We start from the raw sequence: 18,440 nt of genomic DNA on the forward strand, positions 1-18,440 counted from the left end.
CTATTCTGAGGAGACTGCGTGAATCAGGCCTTCATGGTCGAATTGCTGCAAAGAAACCACCACTAAAGGACACCAAAAATAGGAAGAGACTTGCTTGGGCCAAGAAACACGAGCAACGGACATTAAACCGTTGGAAATCGCGCCGTGTCTTTGTGAGACACAGAGTAGGTGAACAGATGATCTCTGCATGTGTGGTTCCAACCGTGAAGCACGGAGGAGAAGGTGTGATGGTGTGGGGGTGCTTTGCTGGTGACACTGTCTGTTATTTATTTAGAATTCAAGGCACGCTTAACCAGCATGGCTACCACAGCATTCTGCAGCAATACACAATCCCATCCGGTTTGCGCTTAGTGGGACTATCATTTGTTTTTAATCAGGACAAGGATCCAACACCTCCAGGCTGTGGAAAGGCTATTTTACCAAGAAGGAGAGTGATGGAGTGCTGTATCAGATGACCTGGCCTCCACAATCACCCAACCTAAACCCAGTTGAGATGGTTTGGGATGAGTTGGACCGCAGAGTGTGGGAAAAGCAGCCAACAAGTGCTCAGCATATATAGGAACTCCTTCAAGACTGTTGGAAAAGCATTCCAGGTGAAGCTGGTTGAGAGAATACCAGGAGTGTGCAAAGCTGTCACCAAGGAAAAGGGTGGCTACTTTGAAGAATATAAAATAAAAAATATATTTAGATTTGTTTAACATTTTTGTTGGTTACTACATGTTTCCATATGTGTTATTTCATAGTTTTGATGTCTTCACTATTATTCTACAGTGTAGAAAATAGTAAAAATAAAGGAAAACCCTTGAATGAGTAGGTGTGTCCAAACTTTTAACTGGTACTGTACAGTATATATACGGATTTTCACTCACTTTCTTCATACATGCTGTTTCTCTCATTCTCTTTTTTCCCCATACACACGTACACACACACTTAAGCACCTGATTCATAATACCAGCCCCCATGGTCCAGTATCCCACTGATTTGTGTGAATAGTGATCTGTATCCAGAGACACAGGAAGGAAATGCCTTGAGCTTCACAATCTCTGTGTCATCTGTCTCGACTGGGAGACCATACAGGACTCCATCCTGCCAAGACCAACTGTCTGCAGGGCTCCTCAGTCCTCAAGGACCACTGTCTCTGTCTGCAGGACTATGACACTCAGGGCTAGGAGGACCACAAAAGACCAGAAGGAGGCTGTGGAAGCCCTCAGTATCTGCTGGTAAAGAAAGGTTTGAACTAAGGGCTATAGCATCTATGGGGATTTGGGAACCGTATGCTTATGTGTTGGTAGGGGCCTTGAATGTAGGTACTAGTGGCTACAGTCAGTTAAGGTAGTATGAACCCTCTCTTACACTCAGAGATAGACACACAAACACACTTATACTTACTGTTGTGGATGAGTAGGTGGCGCTGTAAAGAGAAGGGGGTGCGGAACAGGGCTTTGCACTCCTCACACTGGAAGGGTCTTTCCTCTGAGTGAGTCTGGAGAAAGAACAGGAAAGCACTCATGGTTAAAGGGATACTTCAGGATTTTAGCAAATGAGGCCCTTTATCAACTTCCCCAGAGTCAGATGAACTCGTGGATACAATTTTTAGGTCTCTGTGTCTAGTGTATGAAAGAAGTTTCAGGTAGTTTCATGAGCCAATGCTAACTAGTGTTCTCGCAATGACTGCATGCTAGCTAACTCTAGTTAGCATATTGGGCTATGGGGGCTGGTGTGTGTGTACGGGAAGGGGAAAAAAGAGTCTGAAATCCAGAGGTATAAAAAAGAGTCTGAAATCCAATTGCTAAAATCCAGAGGTATGCCTTTAAGGTACACGGCATCACTGAACACTACTCCTCTTTACCAGTGGAGGCTGCTGAGAGCTCTTAATAATAGCTGGAACAGAGCTAATGTAATGGCATCAAACCATGTGTTTGATGTATTTGATACCATTTCACATATTCCGCTCCAGCCATTACTACGAGACCGTCCTCTCCAATTAAGGTGCCACCAACCTCCTGTGGTCTCTACATCTTGGTATATACATAATGTACCAGTTTCCTTCTTTTCTATTTAAATGTATTGATATAGAGTGAATAAGTATTTAATGTTTGCGGTCGGTTCATGAGAACAGCTAGCAGAGCTAACAGCCCTGACACCCGCTAAATATATCTAAACAGTTCTCTAAACTTCTCATCTTAGTTCAATCTGAGCGCTGTCTCCAGTCTGTGTTGATGTGGGATCAGATGTGTGACCATTGGTGTTGGGGATAGAGTTTGGGTTAGGCTCCATGGCTGATTTGGTTTGTTGACTTGATGAAGACAAGTAGCTTGAGGGGCTTAGGTTCAAAGTGCTTGTGTTTATCTGTTCCCCCGCTCTGACCTGTGTTTGAGTGACACCGTATTCCCTTAGGTAAACATGGGTCTTCAGGGGGGAGACAGGCCACTGACCCTACAGAACCCCAAAGACAACTGAAGAGACCTCTGGTTTTAGGCTACCAATAATAATATTAGATCTGAACCAGTGAGAGTATGCTTGTGTGTTTGCTTATGTGTATGTACAGAGCATTCGGAAAGTATTCAGACCCCATTACTTTTTCCACATTTTGTTACATTACAGCCTTATTCTAAAATGTATTAAATTGTGTTTTTTCCTCATCAATCTACACACAATGCCCCATAATGACAAACCAAAAACAGGTTTTTACAAATGTATAAACTGAAAAAAACTCAGTACTTTGTTTAAGCACCTTTGGCAGTGATTACAGCCTTGAGTTTTCTTGGGTATGACGCTATACGCTTGGCAAACCTGTATTTGGGGAGTGTCTCCCATTCTTCTTTGCAGATCCTCTCAAGCTCTGTCAGGTTGGATGGGGAGGGTCGCCGCACAGCTATTTTATGGTCTCTCAAGAAATGTTCAATTGGGTTCAAGTCCAGGCTCTGGCTGGGCCACTCAAGGACATTCAGAGACTTGTCCTGAAGCCATTCCTGCGTAGTCTTGGCCTTGTGCTTAAGATCGTTGTCCTGTTGGAAGGTGAACCTTCACAACAGTCTTTGGTCCTGAGCGTAATGGAGAAGGTGTTCATCAAGGATCTCTCTGTACTTTGCTCCGTTCATCTTTCCCTCGATCCTAACGAGTCTCCCAGTCCCTGCCACTGAAAAACATCTCCACAGCATAATGCTGCCACCACCATGCTTCACAGTAGGGATGGTGCCAGGTTTCCTCCAGACGTGACGCTTGACTTTCATGAGTTCAATCTTGGTTTCATCAAACCAGAGAATCTTGTTTCTCATGGTCTGAGAGTCTTTAGGTGCCTTTTGGCAAACTCCAAGCAGGCTGTCATGTGCCTTTTACTGAGGTGTGGCTTAAATCTAGCCACTCTACCGTAAAGGCCTGATTGCTGGAGTGCTGCAGAGATGGTTGTCCTTCTGGAAGGTTCTCCCATCTCCACAGAGGAACTCTGGAGCTCTGTCAGAGTGACCATCGGGTTCATGGTCACCTCCCTGAACAAGGCCCTTCTCCCCTGATTGCTCAGTTTGGCCGGGCGGCCAGCTCTAGGAAGAGTCTTGGTGGTTCCAAACTTCTTCCATTTAAGAATGATGGAGGCCACTGTGTTCTTGGGGACGCTGCAGAATTTTTTTGGACCCTTCCCCAGATCTGTGCCTCGACAAAATCCTGTCTCGGAGCTCTAAGGACAATTCCTTCGACCTCATGACTTGGTTTCTGCTCTGACAAGCACTGTCAACTGTGGGACCTTATATAGACAGGTGTGTGCCTTTCCAAATCATGTCCAATCAATTGAATTTACCACACGTGGCCTCCAATCAAGTTGTAGAAACATCTCAAGGATGATCAATGGAAACAGGATGCACCTGAGCTCAATTTCGAGTCTCAGAGCAAAGGGTCTGAATACTTATGTCAGTAAGATATTACTATTTTGTATTTGTAATAAATTTGCTAAAAATTTTAAAAACCTGTTTCTTACAGGGTATTGTGTTTAGATTGAAAAAACTATCATACATATTAGAATAAGTTTGTAAGATAACAACATGTGGAAAATGGGATTTATTTATTTATTTAACCTTTATTTAACTGGGCAAGTCAGTTAAGAACAAGTTCTTCACAATGTCGGCCTACCAAAAGGCCTCCTGCGGGGACAGGGGCTAGGATAAAAAAATAGGACAAAACACACATCACGACAAGAGAGACACCACAACACTACATAAAGAGAGACCTAAGACAACATAGCATGGTATCAACACCACCTGACAACAACATTAAGCAAACACAACATGGCAGCAGAACAACATGGCAGCAGCACAAAACATGGTACAAACATTATTGGGCACAGACAACAGCACAAAGGCAAGAAGGTAGTGACAGCAATACATTACGCAAAGCAGCCACAACAGTCAGTAAGAGTGTCCATGATTGAGTCTTTGAATGAAGAGATGGAGATAAAACTGTCCAGTTTGAGTGTTTGTTGCAGCTCGTTCCAGTCGCTAGCTGCAGCGAACTGAAAAGAGGAGCGACCCAGCAATGTGTGTGCTTTGGGGACCTTTAACAGAATGTGACTGGCAGAACAGGTGTTGTATGTGGAGGATGAGGGCTGCATTAGGTATCTCAGATAGGGGGGAGTGAGGTCTAAGAGGGTTTTATAAATAAGCATCAACCAGTGGGTCTTGCGACAGGTATACAGAGATGACCAGTTTACAGAGGAGTATAGAGTGCAGTGATGTGTCCTATAAGGAGCATTGGTGGGAAATCTGATGGCCGAATGGTAAAGACCATCGAGCCGCTCGAGAGCACCCTTACCTGCCAATCTATAAATTATGTCTCCGTAATCTAGCATGGGTAGGATGGTCATCTGAATCAGGGTTAGTTTGGCAGCTGGGGTGAAAAAGGAGCGATTACGATAGAGGAAACCAAGTAAAGGGGTCTGAGTACTTTCCGAATGCACTGTATGTGCTTGCTTATACTAGGCTATACATGCCATCACTTAAAATATTGCCTAAGTTTCAGCATTATCTCCATCAGTATAACTTGCATATTAAAAACCACCCATTTAAATCTGGAGATTTCAGACCCTTCCTGTTCTCTGCTCACCTTCTTGTGATTCTTGTAGACATTCCGGTGGGCAAACTCCTTCCCACACAGCTTACACTTGTAGGGCTTGTCTTCGCTGTGGATGATCTTATGGGCCGTCACCTGGTCCAGACGCTTAAACGAACGACTGCAGATCTCACAGGTGTACGGACGTTTCTCTAACCAGAGACAGACAGACAATCAGAGAGAGCGAGAGAGCGAGGGAGAGATAGTGAGATAGTATACAATGTCTGAGTGTAGCTCTGAGTGGACGTGTGCTCTCTTACCTGAGTGAGTGATCATGTGGCGCTTGAGCTGATTGGTAGAGATGAATTTCTTATCGCAGGCAGTACAGTCAAATATCTCGTGTACCTAGAGATACATACAGTACCCAAAAGACCAGACACACAGGGTGGTTAAGTAAGAGTTAGAGATCGTGGTGTGAAGTGATCAGTGTTGAGGTCAATTCTGAATTGAGTTGCGAATTGCTCTTTAATTCCAAGGAAGCAGAATTGTAATTCAACTTCAATGAAAGGAAGTAGAATTTAACTCAATGAAATTCAAATGGCTTATTTATTCTACACATCACCATAGACATTTTTATTTTGACATTATGTATGGTTACCAAAACCATGTAGCGTAAGGTTGAAACATTTGATTTTTAAAACTCATTCTTCTAAAAAAAAATGTAAATAATTACATTGGTAAGGAAATATTCTAAGATAATGTTGTGGGTTGTCTATAATAATAATAATTCCCTTAATGTGTTTAAATATCAGAAAAAATACATTTGCATTAGATCAAACACTGCAGTATGGAAGTGAACAATCTAACATCTTTTGACAACAACAAAAAAATCTGTTTGACATCTTTGAGTTATAATCAAACGCATATTTGAAATGGTATGTGTTTTCTTCAGATTAATTTGTGGCATATCCTTTCAAATGAATTGTTTGAATTGAATTACAGTCAGAAATTCCTAACTGACCCCAACCCTGGAGGTGACACAGAAAGAGAGCACATTCTTCTGTGTTCTATACATGACACTGTGTGACCTTTTCCACACTTGCAGGTAGGAGAGTACATTCAGAGACACACAGTCACACTTTTACTCCTTACTCAACTACGTCTGCACACAGAGATATAATTAAACTGCTGAAAAGTTTGAATCCCTCGTCTGCTCTGAGCATGGTTGTAACAATAGCACATTTGATAGCTCTTCTGCCTAATGCTACAAAATGCTAAGACTGAATAGCTCCTCTGCTCAGAGCTTCTATAATAAAACTAAGATTGAGCAGTTCAGGCAAATTATCACAATAGCTGGTTTAAGAAGCTTTTGTGCAAACGTGTCTTTATGGAAAGTTTGATCACTCTTGTGCTACGTTCTAAAGTGTCTTTGTCTGAAGTTCAGCAGTAATATGTCTTCTGTTCCATAGAACTTCGGTCCAACTATTTTTTCCTCTTTCTTTGCGTAATGCTTTTTAAACCTCAGAAAATGATTATTCCAATGACTTTTAAAACATTTCTGAGTAACCTACATCATACAAGGGAAGAACGAAGCACTCATTGAATTCAAGTTTGTGACTGACCCACATCTTCCTATCAAATCCCATTTTTCTGTGACTACTGTCAATGAGGAAAGAGCCTCTCACAAAGACAAAGACATTAACACAGCAAATCCTGCTAAAAACTTCTTCAAGTTCACATGTACCACATATAGAATTTATAGAACTGGCTTTTGACAGCATGAAAAAGGTCAGAATATGGCAACGCACTCAAATACATAAGGTGGAAGTTTAGAAACACAATATGAAAACTGATTGATTGACTGGCAGGTTGGTTGGTTGGTTGATAGTTCTACAACAGATCAATCCACCGATCTAAACATTTCTTAGTGATTAACAGTTGCTGATAAAGTGTGTTCGTGATGAATCACTTCTGACCCTGTTCAGTTCATTAGAGTGGAGTAATAGTAATGTCTTCTGATTAATCTATTGGATAGATGTTGACAGGGAAAATGAAGCCTTACCCAAACACCAGCTGAGTTCACTGGTCATAAATATCAAACCCTCATTTGGATGGGAAGCCAAACCAATCGCAAAACAATCAAATAACTCACTGCAAACATATTTCATTTCATGCAGATGAAAATGCCTCACTGTGAGATAGTTTGTGATGGGAATACCTTACCTCCATTAATCTCTAAAAGTAATGTCATATAATGGTTTTGTGGTCCTGTCATTTTTCCGGTAATTTTTTTTCCCTAAAGAGGTCAATCTCTGAGAGGAAGAATCCTGACGCCAGGGTTAGCCTTGTTGTCTACTCGCCATGCCTCTTAAGTTTCATGAGAGTCTGTGGGGATGAGCTTGTGAAATAAAAACCAACTTTTCTCTACTGTCACACGGTCTGAAAATGTAACAAATTTAGCATAAAGCCAACCTCCTACTGAGAGAGAAGAAGAGTGAGACAGGAGCAGACGGTGAGCATGGGATTAGGAAAGGGATAGGGACACAAAGGAATGGAACAAAAAGAGATGGATGGATATGAAGGAAATAGACCTTAAAGGAAGAGACATGGCCAGTGTGAAATCAGCACTACCCCCGGACCCTAATACCAGAGGGATAGGTGGGGCCAATAAAACATACAGGTTCCAGATCTCTGAAGGACCAAACTGTGTCCAGGAATACAGGCTAAGGGTTGGCCAGAGACAGTGTAACAGTGAGACAGTTAGGAAGGTGAGACCGTGATGTTGTAGGTAGGAGCCAGACCTTACGATGTTCCTGGAGATTCAGTAAGGAGGAGCATTTCCTGTTGCAGATGGTGCACATAAGCTTCCGCCTGGAACTTCCTGAAACACAATGATTGGACAAGCAGAGTGACCAATCCTGCTCTAAATGTCTCAATTTACAGTGTGATAATGTGGTGGCTAGCAATGACAACAACGGTCAGGGCATTCCACATGTTAGTGAACAGCATCATCGCTCACCTGATAGCAAAGCCAATTCCATCTGAAGCACAGCCAGACAAGCACACATATTGAATCAGATAATCACTTGAGGTCAAAGTTGAACCACCAGATGTACAGTCAGGTCCAACATTATTGGCACCCTTGACTGTATGTTCAAAAAAAATCGGAAAATTTTATTATTTTATACTAATACTTTCTCTCAGAGAAAGAGATTTTGTTTTGACAACCTTTAAAAAGATAGGGGTCAAAATTATTGGCCAACCCCTGTTTTCAGTACCCCAGCACCCTCTCCTTGGGAGGATAACAACACAGCCTTTTCTAAAATGTTTTATAACAAACATTGGGAGGGATCTTAAGACCATTCCTCCATACAGAATCTTTCCAGATAGTTGATATCCTTTGTCTGGTCTTATGGACTGTCCTCTTCAATTCAGACCACAGGTTTTCAATGGGGTCCTTCTGTCTGCTCTTATGAACTGTCCTCTTCAATTCAGACCACAGGTTTTCAATGGGGTCCTTCTGTCTGCTCTTATGGACTGTCCTCTTCAATTCAGACCACAGGTTTTCAATGGGGTCCTTCTGTCTGCTCTTATGGACTGTCCTCTTCAATTCAGACCACAGGTTTTCAATGGGGTCCTTCTGTCTGCTCTTATGGACTGTCCTCTTCAATTCAGACCACAGGTTTTCAATGGGGTCCTTCTGTCTGCTCTTATGAACTGTCCTCTTCAATTCAGACCACAGGTTTTCAATGGGGTCCTTCTGTCTGCTCTTATGAACTGTCCTCTTCAATTCAGACCACAGGTTTTCAATGGGGTCCTTCTGTCTGCTCTTATGGACTGTCCTCTTCAATTCAGACCACAGGTTTTCAATGGGGTCCTTCTGTCTGCTCTTATGGACTGTCCTCTTCAATTCAGACCACAGGTTTTCAATGGGGTCCTTCTGTCTGCTCTTATGGACTGTCCTCTTCAATTCAGACCACAGGTTTTCAATGGGGTTCAAGTCCGGAGCTGGCCATTGAGCTGGCCATTGAAAAATGTTGATAGTGTGATTAATTAACTATTTATTTGTGGATATTGATGGGTGTTTAGGGTTATTGTCTTGCTGGAAGGCCAAGTGTCAGCCTCCTGGCAGAGGCAACCAGGTTTTTAGCTCAAATGTCCTGGTACTTGGTAAAGTTCAAAATGCCATTGACCTTAATAAGGGCCCCAGGATCAGCGGACACAAAATAGCCTGATAACATTGAAGATCCACCACCATATTTGACAGTAGGTATGAGGTACTTTCTGCATATGCTTCCGTTTTTCGACACTAAACCCACCACTGGTGTGCGTGGCCAAAGAGCTCTATTTTCATGTCATCTGGCCATAGTACCGCTTGGAGTTCAATAAATGGCATTGGCACTTGGATTTGAACCGGTGGTATGGTTAGTTGACATGAAAATAGAGCTTTTTGGCCACGCACACCAGTGGTGGGTTTGGCGTCGAAAAACTGAAGCAGAAGCATCCACAAAGAAATCGTTAACTGACACAAAAATCTACATTTTGCAACGGCCATCTCAGTCTCTGGACTTTTTTGAAGAGAAAAGTCCATAAACGCAGACGAAGGATATCAAAGATCTGGAAAGAATTTGTATGGAGGAATGGTCTAAGATCCCTCCCAATGTGTTCTCCAATCTCATGAAAATTTTTAGAAAAAGGCTCAGTGTCATCCTCACAAGGGGGTGTGCTGGAGTATTATTGAAAACAGTGATGCCAATAATTTTGACCCCTATCTTTATTTAATTTGTATTACTTGTTAAACAAAATCGGTTTCTCTGAGCAATTGTATTAGTATAAAATAACATAATTTAGCAATTTTTTTTAGCACACAATGTAGCTCAGTATTTGTATTATTTATTTTATACAGTCTTTTTTGCTCATCTTTATCAAGGGTGCCAATAATGTTCTCTTCCGACTGTCGGGGCAACCAAGACGTAGCATAAACAAGGCACTAATAAAAGCCGTCTGCCACCACTGGGCTCATCTAAAAATTTACTGGACAATTAAAGCTCAATTCATTATAGTGACAAAACCTGAACTCCCCCATTCTCATCATTTATTTATGAGTCACGTGTGCCACATCTGTAGAGCTAAACCACATCCCCCCTCGCCTACACACTCCTGATACTGACCAGACCAGTTAAAAGATCAAGGCAGATACGTATTTCTACTAATCATCATTGTTGGCTGCGTCTGTATACAGTGGGGCAAAAAAGTATTTAGTCAGCCACCAATTGTGCAAGTTCTCCCACTTAAAAAGATGAGAGAGGCCTGTAATTTCCATCATAGGTACACTTCAACTATGACAGACAAAATGAGGAACAAAAATCCAGAAAATCACATTGTAGGATTTTTAATTAATTAATTTGCAAATTATGGTGGAAAATAAGTATTTGGTCAATAACAAAAGTTTATCTCAATACTTTGTTATATACTCTTTGTTGGCAATGACAGAGGTCAAACGTTTTCTGTAAGTCTTCACAAGGTTTTCACACACTGTTGCTGGTATTTTGGCCCATTCCTCCATGCAGATCTCCTCTAGAGCAGTGATGTTTTGGGGCTGTTGCTGGGCAACACGGACTTTCAACTCCCTCCAAAGATTTTCTATGGGGTTGAGATCTGGAGACTGGCTAGGCCACTCCAGGACCTTGAAATGCTTCTTACGAAGCCACTCCTTCTTTGCCCGGGCGGTGTGTTTGGGATCATTGTCATGCTGAAAGACCCAGCCACGTTTCGTCTTCAATGCCCTTGCTGATGGAAGGAGGTTTTCACTCAAAATCTCACGATACATGGCCCCATTCATTCTGTCCTTTACACGGATCAGTCGTCCTGGTCCCTTTGCAGAAAAACAGCCCCAAAGCATGATGTTTCCACCCCCATGCTTCACAGTAGGTATGGTGTTCTTTGGATGCAACTCAGCATTCTTTGTCCTCCAAACACGACGAGTTGAGTTTTTACCAAAAAGTTCTATTTTGGTTTCATCTGACCATATGACATTCTCCCAATCTTCTTCTGGATCATCCAAATGCTCTCTAACAAACTTCAGACGGGCCTGGACATGTACTGGCTTAAGCAGGGGGACACGTCTGGCACTGCAGGATTTGAGTCCCTGGCGGCGTAGTGTTTTACTGATGGTAGGCTTTGTTACTTTGGTCCCAGCTCTCTGCAGGTCATTCACTAGGTCCCCCCGTGTGGTTCTGGGATTTTTGCTCACCGTTCTTGTGATCATTTTGACCCCACGGGGTGAGATCTTGCGTGGAGCCCCAGATCGAGGGAGATTATCAGTGGCCTTGTATGTCTTCCATTTCCTAATAATTGCTCCCACAGTTGATTTCTTCAAACCAAGCTGCTTACCTATTGCAGATTCAGTCTTCCCAGCCTGGTGCAGGTCTACAATTTTGTTTCTGGTGTCCTTTGACAGCTCTTTGGTCTTGGCCATAGTGGAGTTTGGAGTGTGACTGTTTGAGATTGTGGACAGGTGTCTTTTATACTGATAACAAGTTCAAACAGGTGCCATTAATACAGGTAACGAGTGGAGGACAGAGGAGCCTCTTAAAGAAGAAGTTACAGGTCTGTGAGAGCCAGAAATCTTGCTTGTTTGTAGGTGACCAAATACTTATTTTCCACCATAATTTGCAGAATTAATTAATTAAAAATCCTACAATGTGATTTTCTGGATTTTCTTTTCTCATTTTGTCTGTCATAGTTGAAGTGTACCTATGATGAAAATTACAGGCCTCTCTCATCTTTTTAAGTGGGAGAACTTGCACAATTGGTGGCTGACAAAATACTTTTTTGCCCCACTGTATATTGACTACCTGCGTATGTGTGAGACGGAGACCGACCTGTGTGGACGTTCCCTTTGTGTTTCTTCAGAGCGTCTTTGCTCTTGAACCTCTTCCCACAGCTCTCAGCCTTACAGATGAACCTGGCGTCTCCTCTACACGCCTCCTTGTGCTGGTCATAACTACACGCACGGGGAATACAGACACAGTCACTCACACACACACATAGGAACTCATACAACAACTCAGACAGATAGCAGACCCTGTGTGCATGTTATGCTACTATGTAGGTTTGTGTTCTAGTTATGTAGGCCTACCTGGACTCTGAGCTGAAGGTGATGTGGCAGAGGGAACACTGGTGGTGGCCTCTGGAGGAGTCTCCTGAATGACCCAGGGTCTCAGCACAGTGCAGAACACTAAGGGGAAGATAAAGGAGGCGTAGAGTCAGACAGGGGTAATAAAGATATTAACAGAAATGCTGTAGAAGAAAATACTATACAAAAAAAATATCCAAGTGGCCTACATTCAAAGATTCAATCATGGACACTCTTACTGTATTGTTGTCTCTACCTTCTTGACCTTTGTGCTGTTGTCTGTGCCCAATAATGTTTGTACCATGTTGTGCTGCTGTCATGTTGTGTTGCTACCATGTTGTTGTCATCTTGTGTTGCTGCCATGCAATGTTGTCATGTGTTGCTGCCATGCTGTGTTGTTGTCGTCTTAGGTGTCTCTTTATGTAGTGTTCTGGTGTTTCGCTTGTCGTGATGTGATGTGTGATCCTTCCCCCGTGATGTGTGATCCTTCCCCCTTCCCCGCAGGAGGCCTTTTGCCTAAAGAAGCATTTGTTCCTAACTGACTTGCCTAGTTAAATAAAAGGTTAGATATTTTTTATATTTTTTTTAACAGGAAACTAATAGAGGCTGAATCGGGTGGATACATATTTTACTGGAGTGTGTGCAAATCTGTCAGTTCCACTATATGATCCATTTGGTAGCATACTTCTGTGTAACTCAAAGAATGTCAGGTAAGTAGAGTAGAGAGATGATGTAGGCTACACACTGGCGCTGCAAGGCTTGTTTGATGGGGAACTTCTTGCCACAGTTCCTGCACTTGTACTCTTTCTCCTCTGTGATTGGTCTCTGGTGCAGGCTCTGGAGGTGGGCTGCTAGGATCTCCTCGCTAGGGAAGCTACTCTCACACAGCAGGCACGGGTGGTCCTCCTTCTTGATCACCAGTTCTATACACACAAACACACACACACATTACACACACACGGACACGCGCGCAAATATTACACACTTCAAGCAAACTGTTGGACCGACAAAACAGGGTTTATAAACATGGTTGGTGTAAAACTTTGATAGGCATGTACCCATTTCAATAAGATGTTTGGCCTCTTTGCTGTCTTCATCTTCCTCTTTGATGATTTCCTCTTCCTCATCCTCTTCCTCTTCCTCCATATCACTGTCCAGGTAGCCTATCAGCATTTCTGTGTCTGTCTCAATGTCGTCCACTGCCAGGTAGAAGATATTCTCTCCGTCCTGAGAGATCAGAACACACACACACACACACACACACACACACACACACACAGACACACACACACACACACACACACACACACACACACACACACACACACACACACACACACACACACACACACACACACACACACAGACAGAGGAAAAAAGGGGTTAGCTGCTGGTTGAACTCATTGAACCTAGACACTCGTCTGCTAAGGCTTGATTAAGGTCAGAGGTCAAGCACTCAAACTCCTAACATGTCGTCATTAACTTCCATATACCTAAAGGTCATGCTCTAATGAAATCAAAGCGTAATTTTCTTTTGGCTAAGGGATTTATAAATACACATATATATTAATTTAACAGGGAAAAACACAATAAATGTCACTTTTGATGTAACACAGAGCTCTAACACACATGAATGACCTTTGAATAAGTAATCAATTTTAGCACTCTGGAATTAATGACAGAACCTCAGCCAGACGACCACAGGTCCTGTTCTTCTTCCCTTCCTTCTACAGTTGTTTTCCCTTCTTCCTCTAGTGAACCATTACGTTCTTAGAGAGCTGACATTTCCCAGGCCAAACCGTGACTGTGTGTGTGTGTGTGTGTGTGTGTGTGTGTGTGTGTGTGTGTGTGTGTGTGTGTGTGTGTGTGTGTGTGTGTCTGAGAGAGAGAGCGAGAGAGAGAGTGTGTTCGATTAACTATCCTTGAAGTTCTCACAAGGATAGTAAAACAAAGGAAAATTTGACAAGTGGGGACATTTTGCTGGTCCCCACAAGGAAAAATTATATTTTAGGCTTAGGGGTTAGGTTTAAGGTTACAATTAGGCTCAGGGTTTGGAGTTAGGGTTATGGGTTTAAATAGGGGTTAGGGGAAATAGGATTTTGAATGGGAATCATTTGTTTGGTCCCCACAAGGACAGCAAAAGAAAGGTGTTTCTGTGTTTAAGTTAAGGCCCGGGACACATTTTTTTTACCTTTAATTAACTAGGCAAAGTCAGTTAAGAACAAATTCTTATTTTCAATGACGGCCTAGGAACACTGGGTTAACTGCCTTGTTCAGGGGCAGAACGACAGATTTTTACCTTGTCAGCTCAGGGATTCAATCTTGCAACCTTTCGTTACAAGTCCAACGCTCTAACCGCTAGGCTACCTGCCTCCCACATACATGATGTGTGCGTTCATGACTTTGGCTAATAGATCTAATTGTGTATGGGTTGTCTGTGTTTGTGGGATTATGGATATAATGAATCTGATCTTAATCACAGTGACTGACATGGTTTGTTCAATTTAGAAGGGATGTTCATCTGTTAGAATGTAAGCGATGCACAAGGTATTAGAGAAGATTTTCATCGTAATTTCAGACACTGAGTGGGAGTTACTTACAGCTACGAAAGACACCTCATGTTATAGTCATCAAGCAAAACCACCTTCATATCTCCTTCTGATATGGCAGGCTTGATCAGCAGCACATGGTGCAATCTGCACAGGCAGACAAAACAAGAAAATCCATATTCTCCATCTTCACTTCACTCCCACTATCTATCTCAACTCACTAACTAACTTTCCCTCTTCTCTTCTATCTTTTTCTCTCCGATCTTCTCTCTCTCTCTCTCTCTCTTCCCCCCTTCTCTCTCTGAGATGTGTGCTCACACAGAGCTCTTCCTGTGTCTGTCCCTGTGGAGATAGGTCTGAAGGTCTTACTATCTTCAGAGTGGGGCTGTACCTGGATGGCTGCCAGGTTCTTCTCTTCTTGCGATGGCGCCTGGTGGACAAAACGCAGCCAGTTGGCATGGCGAGGGTTACTGGCATCCAAAACATAGAGCACATCGCCTTTACTACCTCGGACCTGCAACAGAGAACAAACATGCCTATCAAGGACATGAAATACTGTTGGCTCGCATTCATGTCTTATTTCCATACAGATTTAGCATCTTGATCTAGCTTTCTGTTCATCTGGACATGCAGTTTTAATAAACTAAATCACAGTTGCTATGACAAAAACCTGTGATATAAAACAATGTGGTTCTATCCAATATAACATGACAGTTATAGGCTACTAGATGATTATACTGTAATTTCAGATGTAACCACACCTGAATTCTTTATGGCTGATAGATATGCCGTTACAGATACACATAATCTCACTGATCAACATTTTTATTAAGCATGTCCCTTATATCAAATCAATTCAAAAACCCATGATGGGGATAAAACAGAATTGCACTTTGATTAACAGAGGCACAACATATGGGTGGAGTTTGCCAAACCAAGACTCATTAGAAAACCAAGACTCTACAGTCAAGAAGAGTATGTGCATCAAACTAGCTGCTCCGATTAGGCATCACCCGTGCTGTATCTGAACTGCCACAGAATTCAAGAGAGTGCATTTATTCAACTATTTATCCTTTCATTGTAATGGTAGGCCTACACTGAAAATAAATATAATGCATTGTATTATACACTGAGTGTATAATTGAGTTGCCCTCAGAACAGCCTCAATTTGTCAGGGCATGGACTCTACAAGGTGTCGAAAGCGTTCCACAGGGATGCTGGCCCATGTTGACTCCAAAGCTTCCCACAGTTCTGTCAAGTTGGCTGGATGTTGGATGGTGGACCATTCTTGATACAGACGGAAAACTGTTGTGCTTGAAAAACCCAGCAGCGTTGCAGTTCTTGACACACTCAAACCGGTGCGCCTGGCACCTACTACCATACCTTGTTCAAAGGCACTTAAATCTTTTGTCTTGCCCGTTCACCCTCTGAATGGCACACATACACAATCCATATCTCAATTTTCTCAAGGCTTAAAAATCTTTGAGAAGAGCTTACCAAGAAAAACTTCCAAAAAAACTAATTCAAGGCAAAAAGGAGTTGGAGCACCCAACCAAAAAAAGGTAGAGATTGATTTATTTTTGCTCACTTTAATCCATTGTACAGGACGCGAACAGGTGACTGACGTTTGGATGTCAAGATGACATCTTCCTCAGTGACCTGGCCATTGCACGTAGCTCCTATTTATATCCCAGTGACCCATTGAGACACAACAATGTAAAACAAGTATAATGATAATATGTTTCAAGGTAAATGGCAAACAATAACACAAAATAATAAGAGAAAGGGTGTGTCTCGTTAATCAAAATGCCATGTCAAAATATACATAGGTGATTCTGGCAGTACTCCTTAGACACTGTTGATCCTTAAGGGGCTAAACACTGCCTTTTTGGGGGTTGAGTGCTCCAACTCCTTTTAACCTCAAATGAGTCCTTTTGGAAGTTGTTCTTGGTAAGCTCTTCTCATGATTTCTGTCATTGTTGTTGAACAACCCTCATTTCCTTTGTTTGCTGAAGCGCGAAGGCCCATCTGAATGCTTAAAAATCCTTCTTTAACCTGTCTCCTCCCCTTCATCTTCACGGATTGACATGGATTTAACAGGTGACATCAATAAGGGATCATACAGTAGCTTTCACCTGGTCAGTGTTTGTTATGGAAAGAGCAGGAGTTCCTAATGTTTTATACACTCAGTGTATATAGTACATTTATCATCTATCTATTGTGCTTATGAAGAGAAATATGTGCTGTGACTGCAGTGCTATCACCTCCCACATCAGTCTGGTGTCCGTGCTCTCATCCAGCTCACTCTGCAGTTTCTTTTCTCCAGCGAAAGGGCCAAACTTTTCCCCCTTGGAAAAAACACACATTGTCAGAAATAGGGTACAGGATATTCATTTTCTTTTTTACTAGAGGTCTTCTCCAGAACTGTCAGGGGCTATGTGAAGGTAACCATATATAAATTGTGCGATGTAATAAAGGCCCCCCAAAAAATGTGCAGTTGTACAACAGTATAGGACTATATAGTATTATAATAAATAGTATTGTCCATGAATCCATCCTATGCATTTCACTTTGGACCCACTAGTAGTAGTAGACTAGTTAGAACACGCTACAGGGGGGAGGGTTCAATGTGTTCCAAATGAATGAAGCTTTCACGTTTAATGTTTTGAACAATGTGAGATTACATAATGAATGAACTTTAAGTTTTAAAAAATTGCTACAATATCAACTTTGCTACAATATTGTGGAATAGCCTATAAAACCCGATTAATGTTGAGTGTGAAAGTTAAATGACAGCATTATGCAATGAAGCAATGTTATAATGTATCAACAAATGTGTTAAAGTGTAACATACGAGAGTCCTGACTGGGCATTGTGGAGTGAGCTAAAGTAGTACTGAAATCACAGTTACAGTATCTAGCTACGTGGCACTTTACGTCAGAGCAGCTTTCGTGTAGGCTACGGCTTTAGGTTTTGGAAGCGACTCGCAAAAGAACACAAAATGCGAACAGAAAACTGCCTATTTCTCTATTTCACCGAATTAGTTTTGCACGTTGGTAAATGTATTCATACCCAAAACATACAAAGTTGTCCTGGCCAAAAGAACAAACCTTTTTCACTCGTCTCGCCGTGTAAAGCCCGATTCCATCTTGGACCTTAGATGATTTCAAAGAAAATCTATCTGGCACATACATACCCAACATTGTCATTACTCTAAACGAATCCCTAAAGTGATCATTCGAAACAATGCCGCCGGCAAAAGTAATGAATATTGTCTGTTTTCGCACAGAGCAGATAGTTTTCAGCGGGTAGTTTTTCCGTAATTTGGTCCAGGTTCAACTTCCACTCTTGCTGCAAGACTGTGGCGGAGCGTCCTGATTGGTTGAAAGTTTGTTACCAAGAGCTACATATTTAGTGAAGGATGCTCGTGCACTTTGAAGTCCCTCTGTCCCCTACCTTTAGATGACAAACGGTAACCACAAATGCCTGCCAAAACTAACGTTAAGCAGGTCATCACGGTTACCCTGTATATAAAGTTGAAGTCGGAAGTTCACATACACCTTAGCCAAATACATTTAAAATCCGTTTTTCACAATTACTGACATTTAATCCTAATAAGTTAGGATCACCACTTTATTTTAAGAATGTGAAATGTCAGAATAATAGTAGAGAGAATGATTTATTTCAGCTTTTATTTCTTTCATCACATTCCCAGT

The 18,440-nt window shown here is 42.1% G+C and overlaps 1 protein-coding gene across 1 annotated transcript in view; it reads right to left on the minus strand.

Annotated features, from left to right (window-relative positions):
* Positions 1-18,085, minus strand: part of LOC120052567 (PR domain zinc finger protein 5-like) — a 64,439-nt gene extending 46,354 nt beyond the window's left edge. Inside the window, exons 1-11 of the mRNA XM_038999549.1 lie at positions 17,835-18,085; positions 16,989-17,072; positions 15,116-15,238; positions 13,234-13,402; positions 12,921-13,098; positions 12,179-12,277; positions 11,922-12,043; positions 7,839-7,918; positions 5,358-5,442; positions 5,092-5,249; positions 1,390-1,483 (exon numbers count right to left, since the gene is read on the minus strand). Of these exons, the coding sequence (XP_038855477.1) occupies positions 1,390-1,483; positions 5,092-5,249; positions 5,358-5,442; positions 7,839-7,918; positions 11,922-12,043; positions 12,179-12,277; positions 12,921-13,098; positions 13,234-13,402; positions 15,116-15,238; positions 16,989-17,072; positions 17,835-17,933 (1,291 nt within the window). The 5' untranslated portion in view covers positions 17,934-18,085. The remainder of the gene's footprint in view (positions 1-1,389; positions 1,484-5,091; positions 5,250-5,357; positions 5,443-7,838; positions 7,919-11,921; positions 12,044-12,178; positions 12,278-12,920; positions 13,099-13,233; positions 13,403-15,115; positions 15,239-16,988; positions 17,073-17,834) is intronic.
* Positions 18,086-18,440: the final 355 nt, after the last annotated feature.

The sequence above is a fragment of the Salvelinus namaycush genome, chromosome 8 (genome assembly GCF_016432855.1).
Source record: "Salvelinus namaycush isolate Seneca chromosome 8, SaNama_1.0, whole genome shotgun sequence".
In the NCBI taxonomy this organism is placed as follows: Eukaryota; Metazoa; Chordata; class Actinopteri; order Salmoniformes; family Salmonidae; genus Salvelinus; species Salvelinus namaycush.